The sequence below is a fragment of the Giraffa tippelskirchi genome, chromosome X (genome assembly GCF_054371585.1).
Source record: "Giraffa tippelskirchi isolate mGirTip1 chromosome X, T2T-mGirTip1v1.2.pri, whole genome shotgun sequence".
Taxonomy (NCBI): Eukaryota; Metazoa; Chordata; class Mammalia; order Artiodactyla; family Giraffidae; genus Giraffa; species Giraffa tippelskirchi.
This window is the reverse complement of record NC_137289.1, coordinates 146,974,251-146,988,424: the sequence shown is the minus strand read 5'-3', so window position 1 is coordinate 146,988,424 and position 14,174 is coordinate 146,974,251. Positions and strand designations below refer to the sequence as shown.

General features: G+C 45.8%; 1 protein-coding gene across 5 annotated transcripts in view; it reads left to right on the top strand.

The window, feature by feature from the left end:
* WWC3 (WWC family member 3) overlaps positions 1-14,174 on the top strand; it is a 108,096-nt gene that overhangs the window by 40,571 nt on the left and 53,351 nt on the right. For 2 of the 5 annotated variants that reach the window (XM_081566145.1, XM_081566144.1), the window contains exons 4-5: positions 3,442-3,645; positions 4,604-4,666. In XM_081566145.1, the coding sequence (XP_081422271.1) occupies positions 3,442-3,645; positions 4,604-4,666 (267 nt within the window). Of the gene's footprint in view, positions 1-3,441; positions 3,646-4,603; positions 4,667-11,925; positions 12,052-14,174 lie in introns of those variants that run through there. The other 3 variants (XM_081566148.1, XM_081566146.1, XM_081566143.1) reach the window with 2 other exon arrangements.

The following is a 14,174-nucleotide window of genomic DNA, read 5'->3' as shown; positions in this document are numbered from 1 at the left end:
AGTTTGAATACCTAATAGAAGGAATAAATTTTATAAATTTCCCAGGCAGTCTGGTAATAGAAACCTCTAACCAAATGAGGAGAATATTTCTTGCAGAGTGGAATTTACAAGTTCTTGGAACAATAAATGCCCAAATGATTATCTAAACTTCATTTTGTGTTATCCCTTTGATTTTTAGCTGTAATGTGCCAAACCTTTTGGAGCTTTATGAAGGGAGAAAATGATGTAAGGACCACAGCTAAAATCACAGGTCCTGGACCATGCCAGCCTTCTCTGTAGAATTGTTGGGAGCAGTGGTTCTCATCCGGGGCTGGTGTTACCTCCCAGGGACACTTGGTGGTGTCTGGGGGCACTTTCAGGCACTCAGCCTGCAGTGATTTGGCTCTTACCCAATGCCTGAGCAGAGGGGTGAGTGTGGCCCCAGCCTTGCCACCTTCCACGGTGGTTACCCCACAGGCAGGAGGACAGGATGGATGTGGTGCTTAGCAAGGCTGCATGCAGGGGCCACCCTCCCCTGGCCTGGCTGCTGAGCACCTCAGGGCTGCATGTGGCTGGAGTTTCTGGCCCTCTGGGCCACCTTCCCCTCAGGTCAGGGCTCCGCTCTCTCCGGGCCCGGGTGGCGTTACTGAACGGCACAGGCATCGGCCTTACACGACTTTTCTGAAAGCCTGCTGAGGCCCAGGACCACCTTGTGCTGGCTCGTCTCTCGTAAACCCTGCTTCTCCTCCTGCTGTGTCCCCTTCTTTGCTGTGGGTGTGCCTTGCTTGCCTGCTCACTGAGTTACAGCAAGTTTTACAAAACACCCCTCTGTGCTGGCCACTCAGGAAAGTGAGACCCAGGATCCACCCTCAAGGATTCGATATGACACACTAGACATGGCCACGAACCTGGAAACCAAGTAATCACCAAGGACTTTGTTCCAACTGCCTTGAGTGTAATTGGGGTGACCCAGCACCATGGAGGATGTGGCTGAAGACGTCAGCTCCAGGATCATGCCACCTCCTCTCTCTGACGCCTTCAGTGAACCCAAATTTTTTTTCTTCCCTGGGGACAAGAAAGATTTTTATTGTGATAATGGGCCAAAGACCCCATTCCAGAAAACTTGCTCCTGAGAATCAAGCTCTCTTTTTTTCTTTAGATTTATTAATTAGATAATTAATTTATTTTTTACTGTGGTGGGTCTTCGTTGCGGACGTGGGCTTTCTCTAGTTTCAGTGAGCAGGGGCTACTCTCTAGTCATAGTGCTCGGGCTTCTCATTGCAGTGGCTTCTCTTGTTGTGAAACACAGGCTCTAGGCACACGGGCTTCAGTAGCTGTAGTGCGTGGGCTCAGTAGCTGTGACGCACAGGCTTAATTACTGTGCAGCATGTGGAATCTGCCCGGACCAGGGATTGAACCTGTGTCCGTTGCATTGCAGGGAAAATTCTTAGCCACTGGACCACCAAGGAAGCTCCCCTGGAATCTTAACTCTTGCTAGCACAGATGTAAGGGGAAAGCTCTTTAAAGACAGAGAACCTGAGGAGTCACATGTTAAGTTGGAACTGTGCAGATTGACAGTGCAGTGAGGGACCAGAGGGGCCCTGGGCTGGTCACCTTTGGGGTTCCCAAGACCCTCGGGGGCCCTGGACAGAGTGCGAATGATGCCTGTCGACCTTGGTGAGTCTGATGCCTAAATCATCATCAGAGATATCTGGGCACTTAAAACAGCTGTGACCTCCCCCTGGCCCCCACCCAGGTCCACTGAATCTGAACTCCAGGGCTAGGTCAGGACCCTGATTTTTGTTATTTTTGTCTTATTTCTCCATGGGAGCTTTTAAGACCCAGAGAGGCTTTCCAGGAGGGGCCCTGGGATAGCAGTGTGAAAGAGGATAGGGGATGTTGCTCGAAGGAGATTTCAAAAGAAACTTACTTTAAACATCCTAGTGAGTGCTCCTGTGTATGTGTGTGTATGTGTGTGTGTGTTAGGGGGTAGAGATGACATACAATTTACATTTGCAACCATTTTGAGGTGAGATGCACAGAACGTAAGGTTCACCATTGAAAAGTGTACAGTTCAGTGGCATTGGGTGCATGGAGTGTTGTCCAGCTATTACCTCTGTCTAATTCCAGAACATTCATCATGCCCTGGTAAGACCTTGTGCTTTAAAAGAGGCTCACGTGGTATAGAATTGGAAGCAGAGTTGGGAAGGTGACTGTGGCGAGCACTCAGAGGATGGCTTTTGGTGGGATGAGGCAGGCAGGTGTTTTGGGAGAGAAGGTGTGAGAGTCTGATTGAACTAAGGGGAGAAGGAAGGACGTCCTGGCATCAGTCACTATTATACGCAGGGGCAGGAGTAGCCAGTTCTGGAGGGCCCATGAAATAGTCTGCATGAGGGATGAGGGGCAGGCGTACTCTGAGGGTGAATTCCTGGTTGCCTCAGTGGGTCGATGAAGATGAAGCCACTCATTCCAAGGGGGCAGGCGGAGAAGCAGGCACTCATCAGTGTGGCTTCCTTTGGGTTGCTGTGGTTTGGGTAGCGAAAGGGCGCTGTGTGAGACTGAGTGGTTTTAGACGAGCAACTCAGAAGTACTTTGCGTCCGTCCACGTGGTGATGCCTCTTGGAGGCAGGAGGAAAGAAAAGACAGGCACTTAGGAGAGAGGTTGAAGCCAGAGGTGGGCGTGAGCCCTTTGAGGAGCTGGTCGAATGACAGGACCAGAGCGGCAAGTGGGGGATTTATAGGAAATCCACGAAGGATGCCGAAAGTTCTGGTCTAGCATGGGAGGTAGGAGAATGGGAGCGAGCCAGTCCCAGGGACAGCAGAGGCAACAGCAGCCCAGGTTGAAAAAGGCAGGGAGAGAAAGGTTGTATGTGTCTCTTAGTTTGAGAGTGATGGGCTCCTTTGGGTTCCTGTCCACTACCATTTACTCATAGATAGCTAGTGGGAAGCTGCTGTATGATGCAGGGAGCTCAAACCAGGGCTCTGTGACAACCTAGAGAGGTGGGATTGGGTGGGAGGTGGGAGGGAGGCTCAAGAGGGAGGAGACATATGTGCACTAATGACTGGTTTATGTTGTATGGCAGAAACCAACACAGCATTGTAAAGCAGTTATCCTCCAATTAAAAATAAATTAAAGGGGCACTCTTTCTGCTCCCTTCTGATATCTGTGTGAGAAGCTTTCTCTATGTCTTTTATACTTTAATAAAACTTTTAAAAAATTAATTAAAAAAGTTGTCTGGTATCGTCTTCCCTACGCATCTACAGAGCTTTCTTCTCGACCCAGGCATGGCTGTGTTGATAGGAGATGACCCACACTCTAGGAGGGTTCATCATACAGATGCCTCCATGATGTATATCATGGTCAGTCATTAACTTTTGTATTGATTAGTCGCATAACTGCACGATTATTCAGCCTAAAGATTGGACTTGGAAGACCCTCATGTTCTTCCCTTTCCATTTCAGAGCTGACCCAGATTGAGGATCCCAGAGAGCAGTGGAGGCGGGAGCAGGAACGGATGCTAAAGGAGTATTTAATTGTAGCCCAGGAGGCTCTCAATGCCAAGAAAGAAATCTACCAGATTAAGCAGCAGCGCTTCGAGCTAGCCCAGGAGGAGTACCAGCAGCTGCACAAGATGTGTGAGGACGACAGCCGCTCGTACACCAGCTGTGAGTTGAGCATCCCCCTCCAGGAGCACGTGGGGCTTCCAGAGCCGGGTCTCTGCAGACCCCGGTCTCTGCAGATCCCGGGCGTAAGTCGAGCAAGACAGCTGCATAAAGTGTCTGATCGCCTACTGTTAGGTAGTCAGCCTCCCATGCCTGCATCCGATGGTCACTCCCTACCACTCCCATCGGCAAGTGTTTGTCAGGTGCCCACTCAACACAGTGGAGCTGAGATAGGAGAGGCCTCTGCCCTCCTGGAGTTTCCATGTAGGGAGGGAGGGCAGGGAGAAAGCAAGCAAGCACAGTTTTGGGTAGTGACAGGAAACCACCTCCTGACTCACATTTGTCAGCGTGGAAAAGGGCTTCCCCGGAGACCCCTGCTCTTCTGGGGTGATCCTGGGGAATTCCTTACAATGGTTTTATTGCTCAGGAGCCTCCACACATGTCAGGCCCCCATCTCTTTATAGCATCCTTTCTTGTGCAAGACACTGAAGGTGGAGAAACTCAGTACTAATGCGGGGAAAGCAGGGAACTCTGCCCAAGTAAGATGGATGCACACTGATGTTCTCCAAAGGGAACCCCTCTGAGTTTCAGAGCCCACTGAGCGTGGGCTCCTGTTATTAGGACTCAGGAAATGCTCAGGAACAGAAGGAATCACTCAGAAGCCAAAGCCTCTGGTTTCTGACCCATTCAGTCACTGCCTGAGGCAGTCCATTCTCGACAGTTGTCACACTTAACCACCCACTGAAGGTGTGCGTGGGTGTGACTCGCCTGGTGGCAGTGAGCTTGGGGAGAGTGTATGAAGTTGGTACTGCTAGATTTTACCTTATAAAAACGTAAATCTGATTGAGACTTGGAGGGACTTAGCTGTGACGTGAGTGCCATGTTGCCAGGCGTGTAGCTTTGGTGACACAGCTTTGAACGTTAAAGACATGCTCAAAGCTTTATTTATCCTGTGTTGCAGGTCAGAATGGAGTTGAGGCGAGGGGGCCAGACATCTTTTTTACTGCAACTGCAACTGTCGAAGGTGAATAAGCCACACGAGCTGTGGAGAAGAGAGCGGTGAGGGTGGAGTTTGCCCCCTGTAGCAGGAATTTAGGTAGCTGTGTTTCTATGTACCATGAGCGATTGCAGGCTCAGGTATGATGGTGTGTAATTTCCAGACTGCTTCATCTCTTGCCCTTCAGCTCTTGGTATGTACTAGGTTTTTTCTTGTTTGTTTGTTTGTTTTACTGTCCATCAGAATGCGATTGGTCAGCTCCGTGCTGCTGCTGCTGCTAAGTTGCTTCAGTCATGTCCAACTCTTTTAGGAGGAGCTGATTTCTTCGTAGTTTTCTTTATTTGTCATGTCTTTCTCTGATTTTGGTATCAGGATAATATTGACCTCCCAGAATGAAGTGGGATATGTTTCCTCCTCCCCAGTTTTTGGAAAGTTTGTGTGGGATTGGTATTGATACTTAATTCATTGGCAGGCAAATTCTTTACCACTGAGCCACCTGGGAAGCCCAGTGCTGATACTTTCTTAACAGTTTCATAGAATTCACCCAAAAAGCCATCTGGTTCTTTGTAGGAATGTTTGTAACTATAAATTCAGTACCTTTAATAGACATGGGCCTGTTCAGATTTTCCTGTTTCTTCTTGAGTCAGTTTTGATGTTTGTGTGCTTCAAGGAATTTGTCTCTTTCATCTAATCCAAAAATCAGTCAGCTTCTCTGTAAAGGATCAGATAGTAAGTATTTTAGGCGCCATAGGTCATATGGTCTCAGGTGCAACTACTGAACCCCGTTGTTACAGTGCAAAAGCAGCCAGACATGACACGTAAATGACGTGTGTGGTTTGTTCTGATAAAAAGTATAAAAATAAGAAACAAGCTGAATTTGCCCCACAGGGAATCTGCTGACCGCTTATCAAGCTGTCAAGTTTTTGAAGTTTTCATAGAATTCCCATGTGATTCTTTCAATGTCTAGACTCTGAGTTAGTGTCCTCTCTCTTATTTGTGATAATAATAATTTGTGCTTTATTCTCTTAATCAGTGTAGCTCAACCTTTATCAATTATGTATAGCATTACAGCAAACTGGGTTTTGGTTTTCTGTTTTCTTCCCCTATTTTTATCATTTAAAATTTTTTTTTATTGATTTGTTCTCTTTAGTTTTTCCTTCATTCTGCTTAGTTTGGCTTTAATTTCTTTTTCTAAAGTGGGAGCTTAGAGCATTGATTGCAAACCTCTCGTTTTCTCACATAGCCTCTAAAGGTATAAATCTCCTCTAAGTACTACTTTAACTGTATCCTAAAAATTTTGGTTCATGTTTTATGAACCAAACATTCATAATATTTTCTCATTTTCTTTGTGATTTCTCTTTTGACCCATGGATTGTTTTAAAAGTAAGCTATTGGAACGTTTTAAAGGTGTGATGTTGTTGATTTCTAATTTGATTGTGGTCAGAAACTAGACTATGTAAGATTTCAGTTTTTTGACATCTATTGAGATGACTTTATGGCTCAGCATATGGTCCCTTTTAAGTGATCTCATGGACTTGAGCCTCCAGGTTGCATTTGGCTGAAGCAGTGGCTTAGAACTGTTCCTGAGAGTATAGTTAGTGATTCTGAAACTTTCCGAAAGTTACTTGGTAAAAGTAGGTTGGGCCATATAAAATTGTCACTTTTGTAGCTTAAAAAGGGCCAGTTATTGGCAGTTTCATATGATTCAACCTAATAGAGTATTTCTTCCTAGGCAACTGGTCAGGTTTGGTTAGGTCTCCAAAGAGACTTGCCCGTCAGTCTTGATAAGAATTGCATGGAAAAAGAACATAATAGAAGAACCTGGTAAGAAGTTTCTTGCCAGCAATTGAACGGAAAAATTAGATGAAGAGAAGGTATGTCGGACTTCCCTGGTGGTGCAGTGGATAAGAATCCACCTGCCAATGCAGGGGACACAAGTTCCATCCCTGGTCCGAGAACATTCCATATGCTGCAGGGCAACTAGGCCCGTGCACCCTACAGCCTATGTTCCATCACAAGAGAATTCACCGCAATGAGAAGCCTGCACACCTCAAGGAAGAGTAGCCCCCACTCGCTGCAACAACAGAAAGCTGCTATGCAGCACTGAAGGCCAAGCACAACCTAAAATGAAATAAATAAATAATTTAGAGAGAGAGAGAGGAGATATGTCTATGTACTGGTTACTGTACTGGTGCAGCCAGGACTTCAGTTGCAGACCATCTGGGGACTCAGGACTGGAACCCTTGATGCAAATATAGGAAGACCTAGTTGCAGCCTATGGGGTTTCACACCCAGCTGGAGGGGAAGACTCCCGGAGCATCGCAGAGCCTAGAGCATAAAAACGTCCAGGACTTGTAGTCCGCTGGAGTTGGGACATCCTTCAGCATCAGTTTTTATATTTCCACAGGCTTTTCCCTCCCCAGACATTTGGGTAAATAGGGAGTTGCAGGTAATTTCATTCTTCCTGTGCCCTGTAAAATTTTATCAATCCCCAATAAAAAAGTAACAGTCGAGATGCTGTCTTTAAAGTTGTGTATGAAGAAACATTGAGTCAAGGAAGGTGATGACTCTGTGGTGTTGATTTGAGATCCTGAGACTCCACCTCCCAACCTGCAAGAGGTGCCTGCATAGACTCCATCTCTGCCTCTACTCATGCAGTAGAGGAGGCGAGGTGGGGCCTCCCTATTTTCATGAAGGGCTGGAAATGCCAGTGGCTCTTCCTAGAGCCTGTCTCCTCAGGGAGAAAAACTGTGAATGGAATCTAGGAATTAATCCAAGCATTTTATCAAGTAACTGCTGTTCCTGGGTTTTCACCAAGCTCCTTCAATTTGCCATTTAACCTGAACTCCATTGAGGATACTTCTGTTACATATGACTCAGACAAACTATTTCTGGCCACAGGCTAAAGTTCAAGACAGTCATTCTGGTGGCTTGTGCTGTAACAGCCGAGACCTCTGTAAGGTCTGGGCCCATGTCAGGAGCTGCTGGTGACAGGATCCGTGGCACACCTGGGCCCCTGTTGGCCACCCAACAGGTCTCACACAGCCCAGATCACTCACACTGTTAATCATCCAAAGCAGGGAGGTGTCTCTTTGCTTAGGTACTGGCAGCAGAAGGACCTTGGGACTTAGCCCCCGTAACTTCCTTCATTGGAAGTGACTCAAACTAAAGGAACCATCATTGAATGGCCTAGCGTTTTCCTGAATTGTTGTGACTGCAGCATCGTGAAGCATTGTAACACGGTGATGTTACTTTCCTTGTACACACAAGAAACAATATTCGGTAGATTGATATTTCTCGAAGGTTACACCTCTGATGAATGGTAGATCTTGGATTTGAGCCCAGATCTTTTGGTGGAGCTAGATACCAGTGCTGTGTATACTATTTCGGAGACATGGAAGAGTCAGCTTGGAAGAATGGATCACGTGATTTTGAAACAGCCTGCCCTCCCATTGTTCAAGTGACCCGGAAATAAGGACCGACTGTAAACTGACGAGTCGTCTGGCAATTTCACAGCACCTGAAGGGACACGTGATAGGCAGTGCGCTTTTTACTTCTCAATTTCCTCATGGCCCACAGTGGGATAGCCAGACTAGTTGTTTAGTTTTCAACAGAGAGTTCCTTAGCACCTGGTGTTGGGGGACACAGTTTATCTCTCATGGCTGATTATAGGGGGGAAATGAGGCAATAAAGGTAAACAGCCATTTCTAATATTGGAGCAGAAGGGCATGGGGGAGGGCAAACACAGATTTCCCCTTGAGTTATGGAAGTCCACAATAAAACTCTTGTTTGTTGGAGAGGAAAAATTTCACATCAATATTGGGCCATCTGGTGTCTGAGAATATCCAAGCCTTAACCTTCCTTGTCTCTGACCAAAGCAGAGTCTGCTTTGCTGGCTTTGAGCAGACAGGTCCCCATGAGACTAGGAGCCCAACTCGGCTGTAGTTCTTTATGCTCAGGAACTAGCTGACAGGGGCCCTGGTCCTGTGTGATGCTCTGTAGAGCCCTGCCATGGAACTTCTCTACCATAGACTCAGTTTCTGAGACACACCGAGTACTTTCTCTGCAGCTCCATCTTGTAGAGTTTTCTCTTACTTTCTTCATCGCGCTATGTTTTTCTGTATATCTTCTTTTAACACTAAATACATTCGTTATTTCAGAAACTTCTTTTTTTTCATTCTTCCCGAGAAACTGGCCTCCAGCTGCATTCCAATGAAGTATGTGACCATTGCAGGACCTTTTGGAAGGAATTCTTGCTTGGGGTAAATTATAGTCTGAACCACGGGTCAGCAAAGTTTGGCCCACAGGCTGAATCCTAGGCACTCAGGGTGTTGTGTAAATAAGCTTTTATTGGGAGCTAGCCAGGTCCATTCACTTACCCATTGTCTGTAGCAGGTATAGGGGCAGAGTTGAGGGACTGAGACAGAGTATGGCCCACAAAGCCGGAAATATTTACTATCTGGTCCTTTGCAGAAGAATCATCACACAGTGGTTCTCAACCGTGGCTGCACTGGAGGAATCTCTCGAAGTGCTTTTAAAACGTCTTACAGCCTGGTCCCTACTCCCACCCCTAGACATTTGGATTTAATTGGCCTTGACTGGGGCCAGACACTTTAAAAAAAAAAAAAAGCTTCCCAGGGGATTCCCAGAGTTGAGATCCACTGATCATGACCCTTTCTTCCAGCGGCAGGAGTATGACTTGTTTGTTCCCCAGGCTCCTGGGATCTCCCAGAATCCTCCAGCACAAGTCTCTTCAGTGCCTGGGAAAAAAGTTAGCCTTATCTCCGGTGAGAAAGCGCTGACCCGCCCTGAATTCCTGGCTCAAGCCTGGAGAGGCTTGACCTTATCAGTCCTCAGTCTGGCCTGCATTCTTTCTGAGGCTCCCAGCCTATCCCACAAAGACTATCTGGCCTTCTTTCCCTGATGAGGGTTTCTCATCTCCTGCCTAGCCTGGGATAAGGGCCACCGTCCACCCATTCAGCCCTTCATCTTCCTGCTCACGGGCATGTTGGAGCAGGCAGGGGAAAAACGGCTCACACAACATCTTCCCAGGTATTAGTTGGCAGGACTCAACCTCAAAGGCTGTCGCTGAGCTCACATGTCCATCAGATCTCCCAGTCTGCTGGAGAGAGTGAATTCTTGGTTTGGATTCGGTGGCCTCTTGTGTTAGTTGTATAAGTTGCCTGAGTGGGCTCATTTGATTTTTTTTTTTTTTTGTCCCTTTGCTTATGGTGCCTTTAAGAAAGAGGTCGTGCCCTCTTCATTTGGCCTCGCCTGATTATAGGCACGTCTTGGTCGGTGCTGGTAATTACTGCCTGTCAGCACGGCAGCTGTCCAGGCTTGCTGTCCTTTGTGCCCGAGTACTCCTGGGCTCCCTCGAGCAGGTGCCTGCAGTGCTGACTCCTGGAGGCGCACAGCTGGTCCGAAGGCGTAGTCTGCTCACAGGATGTCTTTGGACAAGGACTACCCTCTTTGAAAAGCGTAGCCTCCGCCTGGGGCGATCTTGGGTTCTCATGGTCCAGAGATGTAAGAGGAGATGGAGACAGACACAGATGGACGCATGGACGGACACATTTCCCCCTTTTAATAGCCCATGAAATCGAAATCTGAACTAATGACTGGGGTCTGCAGCATTCGGAGTGCTAAACACACAGACTGAGTTCACCTCTTGGGCACCGGGGAGCTGGAGGCCCATTTCTTCTTCCGCTGGAAAAGCTAATCTGACTCACAGGAGCCCACGCTCTAGACAGAAGTCCCTCTTTGACTGATGGCATGATGTAGATCAAATCATTACCCACTCAGCCTTCGTCTATAAAAGTAGGGAAACATACTCGTCATCTCTCACAAGAGGCAGTGCTCTGTGACAACCTGGACTGATGGGGTGGGGAGGGAGGTTCAGAAGGGAGGGGACATATGTATGCCTGTGGCCAGTTCATGCTGATGTATGGTAAAAACCATCACAATGTTGTAAATATTTTTCAATTTAAAAATATATATGTATTTAAAGAAAAGGAAGGTGCAATAGGAAAAAAAAAAAAAGAAGAAGAAAATTCTCATTCCAAAGGGGGAAAAAAAAGAATTTCTGAGAATAGATGAAATTAATATGAAAGTTACATTGTAGTAGCCAGGTATAGTAATTTACACTGCTGAGGTCCAGCTCAGCCTTAACCTTCTTATATCATCCAAAGCAGTGCAGCCTCCTGAAACTGTTTAATAGCTCTGCCCACTCAGACTCTTCAAATGAGAAGGGAGCTTCAGAGGTGAAAGTCTGGTATTTATCCTAAATCTTGAAATTGGAGACATGTCTCAGCAGAGAGACATTTCTTTTTCTCGGTGTTGTGGTATACATTGCCATTAAAGGGCTTCTCGGGTGATTCAGGAGTAAAGAACTCACCTGCCAATGCAGGAGACACAGGTTCTGTCCCTGGGTCAGAAGGATCCCCTGGGGAAGGAAATGGCAACCCATTCCAGTATTCTTGCCGAGAAATCCCATGGGCAGAGGAGCCTGGCAGGCTACAGTCCATGGAGTCACAAAGAGTTAGACATGACTTAGTGACTAAACAACACACCATTAAAAATGGGGTCCAGAGTTTAGAACTTTCCCCTGGATTCTGCAAATGGCTTCTATTAGACTTACTGGCAGACTTCAGGAACTGAGAATTTGTCTTTAGAATTTTGAGTTATATTATTAAAAGTTACACCAGTGTTTGTCACTCTCCTTAGCACATTAAGATACAATGTATTCACTGTCTTAGGTACTTGAGTTGCCTTTTCCCTCATCCCAGTCCTGGATTTGTATAGTTACAGAGAAGCTGAAACTCCAATACTTTGGCCACCTCATGCGAAGAGTTGACTCATGGGAAAAGACCCTAATGCTGGGTAGGATTGGGGTCAGGAGGAGAAGGGGATGACAGAGGATGAGATGGTTGGATGGCATCACGGACTCGATGGACATGGGTTTGTGTAAACTCCGGGAGTTGGTGATGGACAGGGAGGCCTGGCGTGCTGCAATTCATGGGGTTGCAAAGAGTCGGACACGACTGAGCGACTGAACTGAACTGAACTGAGAGACCATAGCAAAAGTAACATGAATGGTATCTATAAGTAAAACCTTTCATCATTTAGGATGGTTTCATCTATAAGTAACAGAAAAGGCTAACACCCCTGGGCCTGAACAGTAAGGCCGTCCATTGTGACCTAGCAGTGTCCAAGGAGGGGGTGGCGTCCCCATTGGTGGACTTGGCAGCTCAGTGATGTCATAGTACATCAGGATCCCCTGTAGGACTGGCCCAGGCTGAGTGTCCTGGGGGAGAGACAGATGCCCAAGAGCCTCAGGACTCTTAGCTACGTGGGAGAACTGGACGGCAGCTAGCCATGTGTCTATCCATCCATACCCGTCACTCCTGCAGTGTGTATGTACTTCAAGTCTCTTTACTAATTTACCGTATGAAATTGCAGACAGAGTTTTGGCAGTGATTTCAGATCATTGTTACTGATGTTTAACATTGCAGTTAACTTCCCTGGACTTTGGTGGTGGGGTTACTTTCAGTTTGGAATGGAAAAGATCCCAGGCAGTAACTGTTGGCATTGTCTTCCTCGCCTACAAGGTGACAAGCGGACACACATGGAAGGAGTCAGCAAGCCCTTGGCTCATTTGCTCGTTATCTGGGCCCCAGTGGAAGTCCCTTCCACTCAGGCCTGGGAAACTTACGTACGTCCCAGGAGTTAAATGTGGAGATTTTGTAGAAATAATTTCTGTCTCTTTAAGATCATTGTTTGAGGTGTTGCTTTCCTTACTGGTCTTAAATGAGACCAAAGAGTCAGGCAAAATGGAGGTTCTCAAATTTGGAAATAGACATTCTTCATCTAAGAAATAATTCTGTTTTAAAACATTTTACTCTGTGTTTTGAGGAGATTAGAATTCTAAATATAAGAACATTTGAGGTAAAGTTGACAAATACTTAGCTCCTCCAGGTATTTATTTCTAGTAGATTCTAGTAATTTGAAATTCTGACTGATGGGGGCTTCAATAGTAGACATTCCATAGAACTGTTTTTTTTGTTTTTGTTTTTTTAAAGACATCTGGAGAGCTCAGATTAACTTGGGATGTGGTTCTATTTGAGAATATTAAATAATCTTGCCATTTAAATCACTTGATGGCCTTGAGCCATCTTCTCCAGTATTAAATCAGGACATGATTATAAACTAGTTTCTAGATGTTGGCATCTAAGTTACCTGAATGACAGTCTTTTGTACCCAGATCAAAGGAGTTAAAGAATGGAGGCTGACATGGAACTGTACTCATTGTCCTGTGGCAGCCTGGATGGGAGGGGGATTTAGGGGAGAATGGATACATGCATATGTGTGGCTGAGTTGCTCTGCTGTACCCCAGAAACTATCACAACACTGTTAGTCAGCTATATCCCAATACAAAATAAAAAGTTTAAAGTTAAAAAAAAAAAAAGAATGGATGGTGGCCTTGCAGATGGCTCTTGTGAGCAGGTGAAACTAATGAAAATGACCCAGAGGCAGATTCCATCAATGTGGGGTGACTGTCAGATGAAGAAAGAGGAACCTACACAGCTCAGGGAGGGACAGGAAGCAAGTCACTGCAACTGCAAGGCCTAAGAGAAAGGAGACAGAGCATGAAGAGAAAAGGATGCAGAGAAGTGGATGGGGTGATAGAAATTAGAAGTGGCTGCGTGCTGCTCCAGTTGCTGAGACAGCAGAGAAGGCTTGATTGACTGACCATGCTCAGCATGCAACTGGGTGGTCGAGCATGTCTCGGTCACCCCCAGGTATTGGCCATCTGTAACCATGATGCTGTGTCTGTTACGAGACTTGAAATCATATGTGCTGCACTGCTGAAGAAAGCATTTAGCTATGTAACCTAATTTAGCAGAACATCTATCAAAAACAAACTGCTAGAATAAAAGTGTGGGTACTTCACTTCAGCTCTTGGGGAGCCAACACCATGAACACTCAAGCCTGCCACATACTGGCATGTGACTAAGAAGTAGTCTTTTTCATTTTACAAATCTTTAGATTTTTTCCTTTTCTATGTCAAAAATCATTCATGTGGAAGCTATAGATATGAAGAGAGTAAATATAAAATCTTTTGCAATGAGACCATTGAGAAGAACAGTCAGCTTTTGAGTTCTGTCCTTCCAGTAACTTCCATGGTGTGTACACTTTAAAAGGAAGTAAAAGTGGTTTCATACCATATGTACTGTTTTCATCATAAAGAATAGTTTTCTATACCATAACCATACCTCCCTCACCCCCACCTCCTGTGCATATGTGGTTTTTAAATCTGATAGTTTTTCAGTTGAAGTAAACAGAGTTTTGATTTACCTATAGCTATATATTTTATTATGTAGAATCAAGTGCAAAATCAAACATCAAGATTCAAGGTGGTGAGATGAACGTTTTTAGGAGAGAGGACAAACTTGGAAATCTGAGATGGGAATATAGTGATTATATATAGTGATTTAGAAGTTCCTGTTTATGTGTATTTGTTTACTTTAAAGGATTC